The sequence below is a fragment of the Pelophylax lessonae genome, assembly GCF_965119305.1.
Source record: "Pelophylax lessonae genome assembly, chromosome: 2".
NCBI classification, from domain to species: Eukaryota; Metazoa; Chordata; class Amphibia; order Anura; family Ranidae; genus Pelophylax; species Pelophylax lessonae.
The window spans coordinates 313,051,329-313,066,655 of record NC_138769.1 but is presented as its reverse complement, the minus strand read 5'-3'; the positions used below and the strand labels follow the sequence as shown (position 1 = coordinate 313,066,655).

General features: G+C 43.4%; 1 protein-coding gene across 6 annotated transcripts in view; it reads right to left on the bottom strand.

Moving 5' to 3' along the window:
- The window catches only part of DCAF6 (DDB1 and CUL4 associated factor 6), a 178,133-nt gene that overhangs the window by 35,355 nt on the left and 127,451 nt on the right, over window positions 1–15,327 (bottom strand). For 5 of the 6 annotated variants that reach the window (XM_082244794.1, XM_082244799.1, XM_082244797.1 and 2 more), the window contains 3 exons: window positions 8,621–8,712; window positions 3,874–4,111; window positions 749–790 (listed from right to left, as the gene is read on the bottom strand). In XM_082244794.1, coding sequence (XP_082100920.1) covers window positions 749–790; window positions 3,874–4,111; window positions 8,621–8,712 — 372 coding nt within the window. The remainder of the gene's footprint in view (window positions 1–748; window positions 791–3,873; window positions 4,112–8,620; window positions 8,713–15,327) is intronic. The other variant, XM_082244798.1, reaches the window with a different exon arrangement.

The following is a 15,327-nucleotide window of genomic DNA, read 5'->3' as shown; positions in this document are numbered from 1 at the left end:
ACACACTCCTAAACCTTGTGGACAGCCTTCCCAGAAGAGTTGAAGCTGTTATAGCTGCAAAGGGTGGGCCAACTCAATATTGAACCCTATGTACTAAGACTGGGATGTTCATGTGGGTGTAAACTTAGCTATCCCAATACTTTTGCTCATATAGTGTATATTCTGCTACAGAAAAGGTCCTTTCCCAAACTGTTGCCAAAAGGTTGGAAGCACACGATTGTCGAAAATGGTACTGTCTGCTGTAGCATTAATGGTACACTGGGACTACTTGAACTCAATAGTTTGGAGGGATGTCCACATACTTCTAGCCATATAGGTAGGTGGTATGGTCTGGTGTACACATTTTTCACTATGTAGAATATTCCCATTACTTTCATGGCATTAAACATTTTTTTCAATAAACAAGAAACGACTTAAAAGCAGCTAAATAAAAAATATATATAAAAAAATAGGAATATAAAAAAACAAGCAAGAAAAACACATTTTCACACAGCACATCAAACTCACACACAGCTGGTAACCTGCTCATAATGACAGTTACATTATAGACACAAAGGGTTTATTTGATTTCATGCCAGCACAAGTACTCGTCTATAAGGGACATGATAAAAAACTCTGTTAATGAAGCCCTGCCAACCTTCATTGTCCAATAAAACCCTGTTGGACTGTTTTTTTTTTTTTTTTTTTTTCAAATATCTTAATATGCACTCAAGTTAGTAAATTTCATAGCAGTGCAATTTACAGTTACCTGGTTAACCTATCACTTAGTGATGGACTTCCAACATTAAATCTGTCAAGGTGAGAAAAATACCACACTTCAATGAAATTTATTGATCAAGGTATAGGTTTGAATAAAATATGTCCACCATCAGATAAAACTATATTACAGGTTTCAAATAAACATAACTGTTGATTTAAATGGGGTATCATTCATGACTAAAGCAGTATTAAATCGAAAAGCCAACATTTATTATAATGCAGCTTACCAATTCTTAGAAGTGATGGCTGCTTTAATTTTCTTTAGGCTCTTTCTTCTATCCTCATCTGGTGATCTAGCCAGCAAGTATGTTATTCTTCAAAAGCCCACGCTCTCCAGCAGAACATTTCAGTTTACATGGATGAGACAAACCACTTAATACTGGCAGGGGTGAATAAAATGATCAGTTTTTTTTTTTATTCATGCAAAACCTTGACCCCAAGGGAAAATAACGGTTTGCTCTAACTGATTATAAAGTGTAAGCTGGAGTTTGACTTGAATTTGTAGGTGTATCTAAATCTGCTCAAACATTTAACACTCCCTTCCCCTTGGACTTCTAATGCTGCTATCTGTGCTCATTCCACCAGAGCCATGTCTCACTAATACAGATTGTATGTTACTGGCCAAGATCGCAAGGTGAAAGCAGAGTGAAAAAGCCAAAGAAAAGAAAACTGATGCAGTCACCACATCTCATGATTGGTAAGCTGCAATATAATGCATTTTTGGTTTGGGATTTTATACAGCTGGAAGTACTGCTTTTGGTTTATCATGTAAAACTATTTTTTTTTTTTACCCATTTCAGTATGTTTCATAAACCAACTACTGGCATTATTACTGGGCCACCCTATCTGGGCGAATTTATAAAATGGAGAAATTTAAGGGCTTGGGTTCTGAAGTCTCCATATGTGCCATACCAAATATGATGAGTGCCCTCTCTCCCTGTTGGATTTTCATTTTTTTTAGAATATGGATATTGCAATAGGGGAACTGAAAAACCACCATGATAGTTTGAAACACCCAAAATTCCAAAAGGTGGGCTAGAAAAGAGACAGGAACAAAAAGGAGGGTAGATATCATTACTGAAGTCTGTTAGGATGAAGCCTATGATGTCAGCGCCAACACCCGGGGAGTGGATCCTATGACATCAGTGCACACACCTGAACATGGGTGAATGGTGTACATTTTGAGTTTGGCAATCTGAAATTCTCTTACAGCGAAGTTCCGGCCACATTAATCGACATAGTCGATTTTGGGCCATCCGCTTGCTATAGCTCATCTGAAAAAGAAATGGGTAGTTACGATTTTTTTTTTTGACTTACCTTGTAATTGCAGAAAAATATACTCGCCTTTCTTCCACTTCCTCCCTCGGCGGCCGCGGTCCGCGCCATCACTTCTGCTTTGCAATGATTCCTGGGAGTTGAACGTCATCGCTCCCAGGAATCAATGCGACTGCACTGGCCCCGACGTCATTTCCGGTGTAGGCGCGTCATACCTTGCTAAACAGCTTCTGGGCATGCCCAGAAGCTGTGCAGGGATGACGCTGCAGGCCCGGAAGTGACGGCGGGGCCGGCGCAGTGCATCGTGGGACCGAAGAGAACACAGAAGAGGATCACGCTGGCTTCAAGCTGCCCACACCTGAGATGGCAGCGCTGGAGAAGAAATTTTAAAAGTAAGTTTTTCTTCTAAAAGGTAAGTGCGAACCAGGACAGATCAGAGGCTATCCATTGTGGAATGTACTAGCCCTGACTGTCCCGGGGGTATGTATGTTGAAATTCTTTTTCTGTGGCCGGAACTCCGCTTTAAGGGGGCAACAGTTTTTTTTTTTTTTTTACTATGAATGTGGTTTTATTGATGTGGTATGCATGATGATGGTTTTTATTTCTTTCAGGCTGTGAAGTGTAATATTGGGAGGAAGTTTGTTGCTGCAGCTGGCCTAAAGCCTATTACACATGAGCTGAATGTCAGGTGGCATTGGCCTGTTCAATAGAAACCGGCAGACATCCGGCCTGTGTGTACTGCAGCTGGTCTGACAGGAGACGACGGCTTCTGTCGAAGGGGCATGACCGGATTGGCACCCAATCAGCACTCTCAGCTAATGGCTGAGAGCGCTCACCAGAGTGTTCTGGTGGAGGGTCTGTCCCCCTGTCAGAACACAATAGCTCAGCAGGGGGATTGCTGTTCTAACATCGGGTTGTTCGTATAGGATCTCCTCCTGAGCTCTTCAGTTTTTTCCATTCAGCGATGTTAGTACAGTGGCTCAAACCTGAGCTGTCAGTTTTTCATTCAGCCCGCTGGGTTGATCGAAAAATAACTAGTAACGTGTACCAGGCTTTAGGAACCATATTGGATGGAGGCACTTGATCATTCCAGTGGTGTATTCAGGAGTACAAAAAAAAAAAAAAAAAGGGGAAGGCGCAGTGAGACTGATTTTTTTTTTTTTTTAATATAGCTCAATAGCTCCAGGTGAGAACACAGAGTGAGTGACAGGTGGTGAACACATGGGATTTATAGTTTATTCACTAACCCTTGTGATGAACCAACACATCTGACTTTTATGTAATCTTTTAATTCACTTGTGGGTTTTTTTGATCATACACACTGGATTAACTCACTGGCACTTGTGATTAATAGGACTAATAGGACTTTTAGGTTGTTTTTATTAATTTCACTTGCGGCTTTTGACTATACACTTTTTCCAGCACGTAGGATACATTTTGCAATTTTCATAAATTGTTTTTCATGTACAACTGTTTTATATTGCTGGGCAGCACTTTAATGGTATAGATAACCTTGATAGATGTGAGAACACGTCAGTGCATGTGGCAGCTCATTAATAATGGGATTTTTGTACTTACCGAAAAATCAATTTCTCTGGGCTCATCGAAGGACACAGCGCTCCATAAACCATAACTAGTGGGTTAGATTGCCTCCTGGAGGAGGTAATCTAACCCACTAGTTAGGATTTATGGAGCGCTGTGTCCGTCGAGGAACGAAAGAGAAATTACCACTTTTGAATTTTAGTTTTTTGTGTTAATTGCACAGGGGATATTTTTAAGTATTGATGAAACAATGGCTTGATGCAGGACACAATACAAGAGCTCTAGCTCTTAACTCACCTGTTTTGAGTCTGAGCTCTTGGAGGCAACCGAACTGTGTTGTCATCGCTGTCAGTTTCCCGATGGCTGGAGCTTTCAGACATGTCAGACTGTGCTGTGTTTTTAGATGTTTCAGGTTGCTCATCCGTACTTGAGCTTGCTTTTGGTTGTTCAGAACTCATCTTTGTACTATTTGGGTCAGTTTCAATGTTGTCGGGAAGTGAGGCTGCATTTTGTTCAGCAGAAACAGAAGTAGTGACTGAAAAAATAGTATAATATGCATGTCAATAACATAAGGAGTTTTTTTTTTTGTTTTGTTTTAATAATAATATTTAATAATCTATATATAAAGAACAAAACCCTATGCAGACAATTAAAATAGCAATCCACCCAAACAATCTCAGCAACAGGCTGAGTTTGATGGACTTTCTCACCACCTTATATCTCTGGGGGATGCTGGTGGCGATTTCACAATATCATATATTATGGTTTTGTTTCCACCTCCATCCCCTTGGAACTGGCATTGGGTGTTTCCACACTTCTTGTTGCATTATTAATCATATGAAAGAAATGAAAACTCTATTAAGGGTGGGTTCACCTTTGTAATGGTGCGGCATATACAGGATCTCAAAAAAGTGAGTACACCCCTCACATTTTTGTAAATGTTTTATTATACTGTATCTTTTCATGTGACAACACTGAAGAAGTGACACTTTGCTACAATGTAAAGGAGTGTACAGCTTGTATAACATTATAAATTTGCTGTCCCCTCAAATTACCAACACGGTCATTAATGTCTAAACCTCTGGCAGCAAAAGTGAGTACACCCCTAAGTGAAAATGTCCAAATTGGGCCCAAAGTGTCAATATTTTGTGTGGCCATCATTATTTTCCAGCACTGCCTTAACCCTCTTGGGCATGGAGTTCACCAGAGCTTCAAAGGTTGCCACTGGGATCCTCTTCCACTCCTCCAGGACGACATCACAAAGCTAGTGGATGTTAGAGACCTTGCCCTCCTCCACCTTGCGTTTAAGGATGCCCCACAGATGCTAAATAGGGTTTAGTTCTGGAGACATTCTTGGCCAGCCCATCACCTTTTGGGGTCGTTATGTTGGAATACTGCCCTAAGGCCCAGTCTCCGGGGGGGGGGGGGGGTGGATCATGCTCTGTTTCAGTACGTCACAGTACATGTTGGCATTCATGGTTCCCTCAAGGCAGTGGAGCTCCCCAGTTTCGGTAGCACTCATGCAGCCCCAGACCATGACACTCCCATCACCATGCTTGACTGTAGCCAGGACATGGTTCCAGTAATCCATGTCCTTAGTCTGCTTGTCTTCAGCAAACTGTTTGCAGGCTTTCTTGTGCATAATCTTTAGAAGAGACTTCCTTCTGGGACGACAGCCATGCAGACCATTTTTTTTTTTAACAGAAACGTTTTATTGATAAATTAAGTATTCACAAATACAAACATTGCCAACATGGTACATCATCAAAAATCAAAAGCAGCAATGAGAAAGATCATGTGCACACATATCACAGCAATATGAAAATAAATCAACATGAGATAACATTCTACCACATGGGTGTACAGCAGCAGCAGACAGAGCCCTAGCAAGTCCCGACCCACCAAGGATAGTGGGTCCCCATTGGGGGGAGTAGCGGGGAGATCCAGAGGGTGGAGTCAAGGAAGGCCTAGGAGCAGCCCCCCTCCCCTGCACTGTCCGGCCATCATCTGTATTGCAACAATTACCACCGGGGCACATAAGAACATCCACCAACTGTAGACAGACTAGAGCTGCAGGGATCTGGCCTCAATCCACGCATCCCAAATCTTCCCAAATTTCTGGGGGCACTGTCGTCCCATATAAGTCAGCTTATAAATGAGAAGGGCCGAATCTACAAGCCACTGCGCAACCGTGGGGGGAGCAGTCCCCCTCCAATTCTGCAGTAGCTACAACATCGCTATTAGAATTTTGATATATTAGACCAGTCATGGATGGGAGCAGGCTGGGGGAGGTTTGGGCTGCCTCCCTTACACCTGTCTCCCATCCATCCATTAACAGCCATGTGCTTCCATTGTGGAGACACTTAAAATAGAAAGTGTTAGGACTGCAGGTAACACAGGGTGCCGTGTAGTGGCCCTGCAGCTTACACATGCGTTTGCAAATGCGTGTCAACTAAACCCCTGTTTTTTATTTATATTAGAGACAGGTCTACTTTGTTGGTGGCAGACTGGAGGGTGAGTACATCAGACTGGGGGCTGGCTGGCTTCCATGCACCTCTTTTAATCCTTTCAACTTTCAGTTTTTCTGATACAGGGATGGAGACGCTGGGCATTACTTGCTGGTGTCTCACTTAAAGTCCCACATAGCCTATATTCTTCATGTAACCAGGGATGGAGGTGCCTTGCCTAGAGGCTGGTGCCTCACTTAAAGTCCCACCGTGCGATTTTCGTGCGTTTTTGGTGGATGCAGTCTTATTTGACCTCAGTTTTTCATATACAAGGATGGAGACCAAATAGCATGACTTGCTTGTGTCTCACCTAAAGTCCCAAATATTTTATGAAATTAGGGATGAAGGCACTGTGCTTGTCAGGCTAATGCCTCATATAAATTCCCAATTTGTGTTTTATACTGCATCTGCCAAGGGGATGGAGGTGTTTGCTTCTCAGCTGGTCCTTTTCAGTTTGTACCATCGCTATTAGAATTTTGATATATTAGACCAGTCATGGAAGGGAGCTGGCTGGGGGAGGTTTGGGCTGCCTCCCTTACACCTGTCTCCCATCCAACCATTAACAGCCATGTGCTTCCATTGTGGAGACACTTAAAATAGAAAGTGTTAGGACTGCAGGTAACACAGGGTGCCGTGTAGTGGCCCTGCAGCTTACACATGCGTTTGCAAATGCGTGTACACTAAATCCCTGTTCTTTATTTATATTAGAGACAGGTCTACTTGGTTGGTGGCAGACTGGAGGGTGAGTACATCAGACTGGGGGCTGGCTGGCTTCCATGCACCTCTTAATCCTTTCAACTTTCAGCAATTCTGCAGTAGGGCTTTCCTAGCATAAAAAACAGAGAAAAAACAACAGTAGCTTTGAGTGCGTCGCCTGTGTCACCAGATCCCCCATACCAAAGAGGAGTACCCTAGGATCCAACGGCAGAGACAAGGCCAGCACAATACTCAGTTCCTGGGCAACACTCCTCCAGTAGTCCTGAATTAATGAGTATTCCCATATCACATGAAAATATGTTCCCACTGCCTGCTGACATTTAGGGCATGTGTCCGATTGGGTGTGATATAGCCAAGCTAAGCGCTGGCGGGTATAGTACTCTCTATGCAGGAATTTAAGCTGGATAAACCTATCCCTGGCCGAGATCAGCATGGGTACATAATGTTGGATGTTATGGTCCCAGTCCTCCTCAGACAGCGAAGGAATATCCTGCCGCCATTGCCGGAGCAGGAGGGGGGTTGCGCTCCAGGCGTCCACACCTGAGGCGGAGATAGATCGAGGAAAGTATCTTATCCGCATTACGTGTGGTCAAAAACCGCTCCACCGTGTGAGGCGTGACTACAATAGGTGTCGGAAACTGCACCTGCACCGCATGTTTTAGCTATAGATATCAAAACAGCATCCAAGAAGGGAGCTGAAATCGTTCGCGTAAAACTGGAAAGGTCAGCAGGGAGCCTGTCGGCATAATTTGCTGTAGCTTAACCACCCCATGCCTCGCCCATACTCCAGGGTCGGGGACAGATGCAGAACAATTTAATGCAGTGTGCGGCGTATGGGCTGAGCACTGACAGGCTGACCCCCCACCCTCCACCCCTTCAACCTCTGCAGCAATGCTGGCAGCACTCATACGTCTATTTCCCAAAGACAGCCTCTGGATATGACGCTGAGCATGTGCACTCGACTTCTTTGGTCGACCATGGTGAGGCCTGTTTTGAGTGGAACCTGTCCTGTTAAACCACTGTATGGTCTCGGCCACCATGCTGCAGCTCAGTTTCAGGGTCTTGCCAATCTTCTTATAGCCTAGGCCATTTATGTAGAGCAATCATTCTTTTTTCAGATCCTCAGAGAGTTCTTTGCCATGAGGTGCCATGTTGAACTTCCAGCGACCAGTATGAGAAAGTGAGAGCAATAACACCAAATTTAACACACTTGCTCCCCATTCACACCTGAGACCTGGTAACACCAATGAGAGGAGGGGCGGGGGGGTCGGGGTAATGGCTAATTGGGCCCAATCTGGACATTTTCACTTAGGGGTGTACTGAATTTTGTTGCCAGTGGTTTAGACATTAATGGCTGTGTGTTGAGTTATTTTGAGGGGGCAGCAAATTTACACTGTTATACAAGCTGTACACTCACTGCTTTACATTGTAGCAAAGTGTCATTTCTTCAGTGTTGTCACATGAAAAGATATAAAATATTTACAAAAATGTGAGGGTTGTACTCACTTTTGTGAGATACTATATGTACATTGGGGAGTTATAAGAGCCAGCCACTGACTCAGCTCTCCAAATTCCACTTATAAAATATTGATTTCAGTAAAAAAAAAAAAAAGCCTTTAGTATAATCTGCAATCATACAAGTTAAAGTATTTATTCAGTTATTTAGCTGCAGCCTAATATTTTACCTTATGAACTATTTGTAGCCCACCAGAAGATACATGAACTGTACTACACACAAGTGACAGTTAAAAGGTATGCTTGATACATTTATGGGGCACAGAGTCATTTTTATAGAATCAGTTTCAATAAAAATATAGTACCTTCCATTTCACTTGGCAAAGTGGGTTCGGGTGTAGCAGCATCATCGGAACGTCCCACTTTTACAGCTACTGAACTTGAGGCAGTGTTGCTCCTAAAACAAATGTAGCTTTAAGTATATAGAGAAATATGTGCAAGTTAAAATATACAACAGTTTGCTCAATAAGACCCTTCCAATCAGTTCTCCTCACTGAGCTCTGCAGAGTGTAACTTCAGCTCCCTGCCAACTGCTTTGTGAAAGCTCAGACAAGCTGTATAAATTCTGCACTTTGAACAGCTGTAGAGAAGATTAGACTGCAGATAAAAAGGTACAATTTATTTAGGAGGATTTGTTTCATTTCTGTGTATCCCCTGAGTCACTTCACTGGGTATATGAGAGGTTTTACAACCAAGTCACGAAGCAATAAACTGGATAATACATACAGTAATATTAGTAAATAATAATAAATTGTAAAACATTCCGAGCTATTAACGTGAGCTTGTGCCTATGCAGGGCAGAGTAAAACATTCCCCTTTTCTTTTCTCTATTGCCACTCTCAATGAGTGTAGGAATTTTAACATTATGCAGATAACTTAAAGCGGAGTTCCACCCAAAAGTGGAACTTCTGCTTTAAGGCCTCCAGACCCCCTGACATGCCACATTTGGGGGGGGGGGTACCTAGATATGACAGGTACTCGCTCCCACTTCCGCTCAGGCCACCTAGGCGACTCAAGCGGAAATTCTCCTCTCCCCCCTCCCTCCCTGCTATCTTCTGCGACATGTCAGGGGTCCCAGAAGATTGCCCATCCACTCCGGAAGCGCAGCGTGACTCGTGCCTGCGCAATGCGCACCCGGCTGTGAAGCCGCAAGCAGTCAGATTTGGATGCCCACACTAGAAATGCCGGCGACGCGGGGAGAAGAGGGAGAGAACCGAGGCTCCCGCTGGCCGCATCTCTGGATCGTGGGACAGGCGAGTGTGTGTTTATTGAAAGTGAGCAGCTACACTTTTTGTAGCTGCTGACTTTTTGTAGCTGCTGACTTTTAATAAACACAAAAACCGGTGAAACTCCATTTTAAAAATGTATACAATACTGTTCATAATAGGTTACATGTGTGCAACAGGTGTATGCACACATGTTGGAAAGACCTTTACCCATACATGCAAATGGTGCAGTAATATTATACACAATGATTTTCATGATCAGCTATCCAGATGGTATAAAAAAGAGGGTAGAGGGAATGGCGCGGTCTGATATCGTAAAATGAATGAGAGCCAATATTAAATATAAATTATTAGAAATGATGGATGACCATATTTAATATGTAATGCGTGTCGCATCACTTCCGGTTCCTGTACAGAGCGGTGGACCGCATTGCGTTCCACGCGCTAGTTTACATCGCTCGATTGTTACTTCACAAATGTGAGTACCTGTAATCTGTTTTTTCGTGTAATAAGCAATATTACACTATTGTGCCTTCTTTTCAACATCCGGATATCTGCAATATCGGTCCCTTGTGGACACTGGGAGTAGTTATCCCCGCCATCAGGATACCATCTGATCCCAGCTCAACCTAGGATTGCTGCTGTCCAGATACCCCATAGATGTCCCATCCTAGGACCGATAGAGGAGACTAGGATTTACCACTGGAACGCCACTTATACCCACTCTTTACCCCTGTGTGGGGTGGGTACTTCCGGTGAGTGTGCTATTTACCATAGGGGTCACCGAGCACCTCACTGCCCACCACGGGGTTACCTATTGCATCTTGTTGATCCAAAGTTTGACACCTGTTCTAATATATTTTTGGGAGAATTTTCATCACTCCAGCACTTGTGCACCATTGGACTTTCTTTGTTATATTTTTCTATATATATATATATTTTAAAAAAAAATGTATTTCCTTTTTGCCTTTACGTCACATATCTGTATTTGTGTATATCCACATTAATTTAGGATTTAACGCTACCAGCACTTTAGCACTCACCACCTTGTGTCGATTGCACCTTATCACCTTATAGTATATGATTTTACATCACATGCACTTGTCACTTTAGTTTTAGTGACTTCTTCACCCCCTAGTGGGTTTTCTTGCACTTTATTTATGACTGTATGTTTTTTATGACGTTTACATATTTATGGGTTTAGCAATTTGTGTATAAATTTATTGGGCCCACGTTAACATTTACATATTTATATACTTTACCTTTTTTTTCACATATGTGATCCATTTTTTATACATATATTAGTACATTTTATGCAGTTCTTCAATCCCTTCTTTTCAGAACACTTGGGATTTTAATTATTTTATCTTTTCTCATACTATTTATCTCTCGTTTAAATATGGTCATCCATCATTTCTAATAATTTATATTTAATATTGGCTCTCATTCATTTTACGATATCAGACAGCGCCATTCCCTCTACCCTCTTTTTACACCATTCTTATAGTCTTTTGACTACAATTAAGGGAGGCTGCAGTCTAATACATATCTACATCCGTATAACCCATAAGCGCAGAGTTTATTATTACTTATCCAGATGGTATATTCTTAATGGTGGTCCATATAAGATTTGGCTGGACGATCACTGCAGAAACCAACCATATATCCTGGCATTTACATATGAAAAAGGCTTTTACTGACCCCTTATAATCTAGGGGTCCACCTCATCTGGTAAGCAGCCTGTACCACTGGGTGGCCTTGGTTTTGGTGGAGGTCTTTACTATCAAAAGTAAGGAATGAATGAGACATACTCTAAAGCATACTATTGCCACATCCCTATAATGCACAGAAAGGGAGAAAGGAGAGGGGGGGGGAATTGAGAGAGCCTCACAAATCAGTGGGGTCTCTCGGCCCCTCAAATACTTTGGGACTTTGTAGGCAACTTGCAGGTGCTAATCTCAGTGGGAATAAACATAACACTCCCTTATAAAAAATAACATTTATTTGACACGAGCATACAAAAATGCAGCAATAGACATGTGTTCAGTAAAACATGGTATAAACATGCACATAAATGGTAAGACATACTCCTATACCACTGGAACCCTGATGCCTCATGATCCAAGGCAGTTCATATGGATATATTGCAGATCATGAAAAAAATCATGATGACAAATCAATAAATGTGGGGTTCACTTGTGGTGGATGTGGAATCGCGACGCGTTTCGCTTAATCGCTTCCTAAGGCGATTCCTGAAAAGCTAGGAGATATATAGTTTCATTTTTGGTGAGATACTACCAAAGGGTTAATTACTTCTAAAGGAATGCAGACCCTGCAACCCTCCTCATTAGAACACTGCAAGTGCATCATTGTTATATTTTACTACATATAAAACTTAATTTCTGAAATTGTTTTGGTTTCTTTGTATGTATGGATTTCATGGGTTGTTACCGCTGTGGTAAATATTTCAGGTCACCTTTAGAAAAAAGAATTTTTGTAAAATCTTACCGTAAAATCCTTTTCTCTTAAGCTCATTGACAGACGTAGTCCTCCTTGATTAATATCAACTCGGGTTATACTGCCCTCTACAGGAGTAGGACTAGACAGGAAAGAAAACGTTCTGGCCACACCCTAGGGGCAGTCCCAGAGGGTATATCCTCTCACTTCCTGCTACAGCAAATCAGTTATGTCACAAAGCAGTGTTTAGAGAATTTAACCCAACTCAAAAACAGAGGGGCGGGTACTACGTCTGTCAATGAGCTTAAGAGAAAAGGATTTTACGGTAAGATTTTACAAAAATCCATTTTTCTATGTCGCTCATTGACAGACGTAGTCCTCCTTGATCAATATCAACTCGGGACGTCCCAAAGCAGTGCCACAAATGAGGGGTGGGAAAATGGAAATCCAATCTAGAAGGCCCAACCGGTGCCAACTAGAAGTTTTAAAGGCTCATCAATCAAAAGATGAGACTCAACAGAAATTCCAACGGAAAAAAACCCTCGAGGTAGACCACCGATCTCCTCAAATTGCGGCCTGCAAAACCTTGCTGCCAAATGAGGCATCCGCCGACGCCAGCACATCAACTTTATAAAATTTTGTAAAGGTATGCACCGACTACCAGGTAGCCGCCTTGCACACCTGGACCACTGCCGCCTGATGGCGGTAGGCCCAGGAAGTACTGAGCGCTCGTGTGGAGTGCGCCTTAACAGGGAACGGAGGATTCCGACCCTTAATAGAATAGGCCTGTACCACCGTCTGTCTAATCCATTTGGAGATAGTCGCGGCAGATGCAGGCAACCCCTTTCTGGGGCCATCCATGATCACAAAAAGTGAATCCGTCTTACGGAAAGATTCCGTAGTCTTCAGGTATACCCCGATTGCCCGCACCACATCCAAGGAATGCAACGCATATTCCCGAGGATGACTGGGCTTAGGACACAAGGAAGGTAGCACAATATCTTCATTCAGATGAAAGTCTGAAAACCACCTTAGGAAAAAAAGATGGCTTCGGATGAAGAACTACCTTATCCCTATGAATCCCCAGATATGGGGAATGACACAATAATGCAGCCAGTTCTGACACCCTGCGTGCAGAAATGATAGCCACCAAGAAGGCCACCTTCTGGGATAATGTAAGCAAGGGAATCTCCCTGATATCTTCAAAGGGAGGTTTCTGAAGAACCGACAACACCAAATTAAGATCCCAGGGTGGTAAGGGCGCGCGCACTGGCGAAGCCAAGTGCTGCACCCCCTGGATGAAATTCCGCCCTTTTTCAGAAAAAAACAAGATTCGGGTCACCGAATAGGTACGTGGGGGAAAACTCCTACGATTCACACCACGCAATATAAGTCTTCCATGTGCGATAATAGACTTTGCTGGAATATCCGAGAGTTTTTATGTGGGCACTTAGGTCGCAGGATACCTAGGCTCACAGAGATAGTTAGGGGTGCCACATCATTGATACTGGAATTGGAAAACAGAGAAGAAGAAATGGGGACTTTATAGGCACCGGTATTAAAAAAGTATATATTTTATTGAAGAAGATCACAAAGAAATATATTTGGAAACAAGAAAAAAACATACCAAAAATATACAGAAAATCACATATAAATAACATACAGAAGGAATCGGCGGTAAAGCCTCAAAACCCTGTGCAAATGAGATCGCACAACCTAGGTTGTGCGATCTCATTTGCACAGGGTTTTGAGGCTTTACCGCCGATTCCTTCTGTATGTTATTTATATGTGATTTTCTGTATATTTTTGGTATGTTTTTTTTCTTGTTTCCAAATATATTTCTTCTTCAATAAAATATATTATTTTTTTAATACCGGTGCCTATAAAGTCCCCATTTCTTCTTCTCTGTTTTCCAATTCCAGACTTTGCTGGAAGTCGCTTTCCTTGCTTTAATTAGAGTAGGAATAACTGAAGCTGACAATCCTCTGTCCTTCAGTACCTGGGTCTCAATGGCCAGGCCGTTAAAGCCAGCGACTGTAAAGCACGATGGAAGATCGGTCCTTGAGACCGCAGATCCTCCCTGAGAAGAAGTCTCCAAGGAGCGTCCGCGACTAGTCTTGCCCAAGTCGGCGTACCCGGCTTGACGAGGTTAGCCTGGAATTACCAGGATAACTGGAGTTCCCTCCACCTCTATCCTGCGGAGAAATCTCAGCAGTAACTTGAGAGGGGGGGGAAGACATACAGTAGCTGATACTTCCCCTACGGGGCGCTCAGCGCGTCTGCTAGAGGATCGCGGGGGCACGAGCCCTGTTGAGCCAACCTGCCAACAGATCCATATCCGGGGTGCCCCAACGAAGGGACAGCTGGTGAAATACCTCTGGATGAAGAGACTATTCCTCTTGATCCAGAATCTAACGGCTGAAATAATCTGCCTGTCCACCCCCGTGATAAATATCGCGGAGAGAACTGGAACAACTATTCCCCCAATAAGAATGTTGGCCACTTCTATGGCCGCCAGGGCACTCTTGGTGCCCCTTGGTGATCGACATAAGTCATGACCGAGGCATAGTCCGATTGGATCCGAACCGGAGTGCCCTGGAGCTGCTCAGTCCAGTAAATCAGACAAAGTCTGATCGCTCTCAGTTCCAACACATTTATCGGTAACCTGGAATTTATCAGAAGAAATGACTTCCCCTGGCTGAGCATCGGAGACCGAAGCCACCAGACCAGAGCCTCCCTGGTCCGCTCGCTCCATCGGATCCGATTGTCCAGGGAATCGGGGATTCCGATTCCATATGAGAAGAATCTCCTCTTAGGAGAATTCGGGTATGAGACTGGGCAGACGGTACTGCCTCTAAAGAGGCGACCATCAATCCCAGCCAGTTGACGGACAGCAACATCCGAATCATTGACTGAATCTTCTGGAGTTTCTCCGCATGGAGAAACACTCTTGCCAAGGATGTATCCAAAATTAGGCCCAGATAGTTCAGTCTGTCTTGGTGGGAACCAGGGATGATCTTTGGGAAAAGCAACGAAACCGCTGATATCCTGCGAAGATGGGGATATGAAGATAGGCATCCTAAACTGATGCAGGAAGGCCACCACTGTATGGATGGACTCCATCTCTTCCAAGACCAGAATTGGACGCACCTAGCCCTTTTTCCTGGGCATTGTGAACAGGTTTGACTAGAACTCCCCCAAGGAATGGGAACTACCACTGCTTGTTGCATCAAGCTGTCCCCGCAAAGCTTCTTAAGCGACCCGGTGATGTCGACTATTGGAAGGGAAGAATCGCACCGGTGGAAGTGATCGAAACTCGATCTTGTATC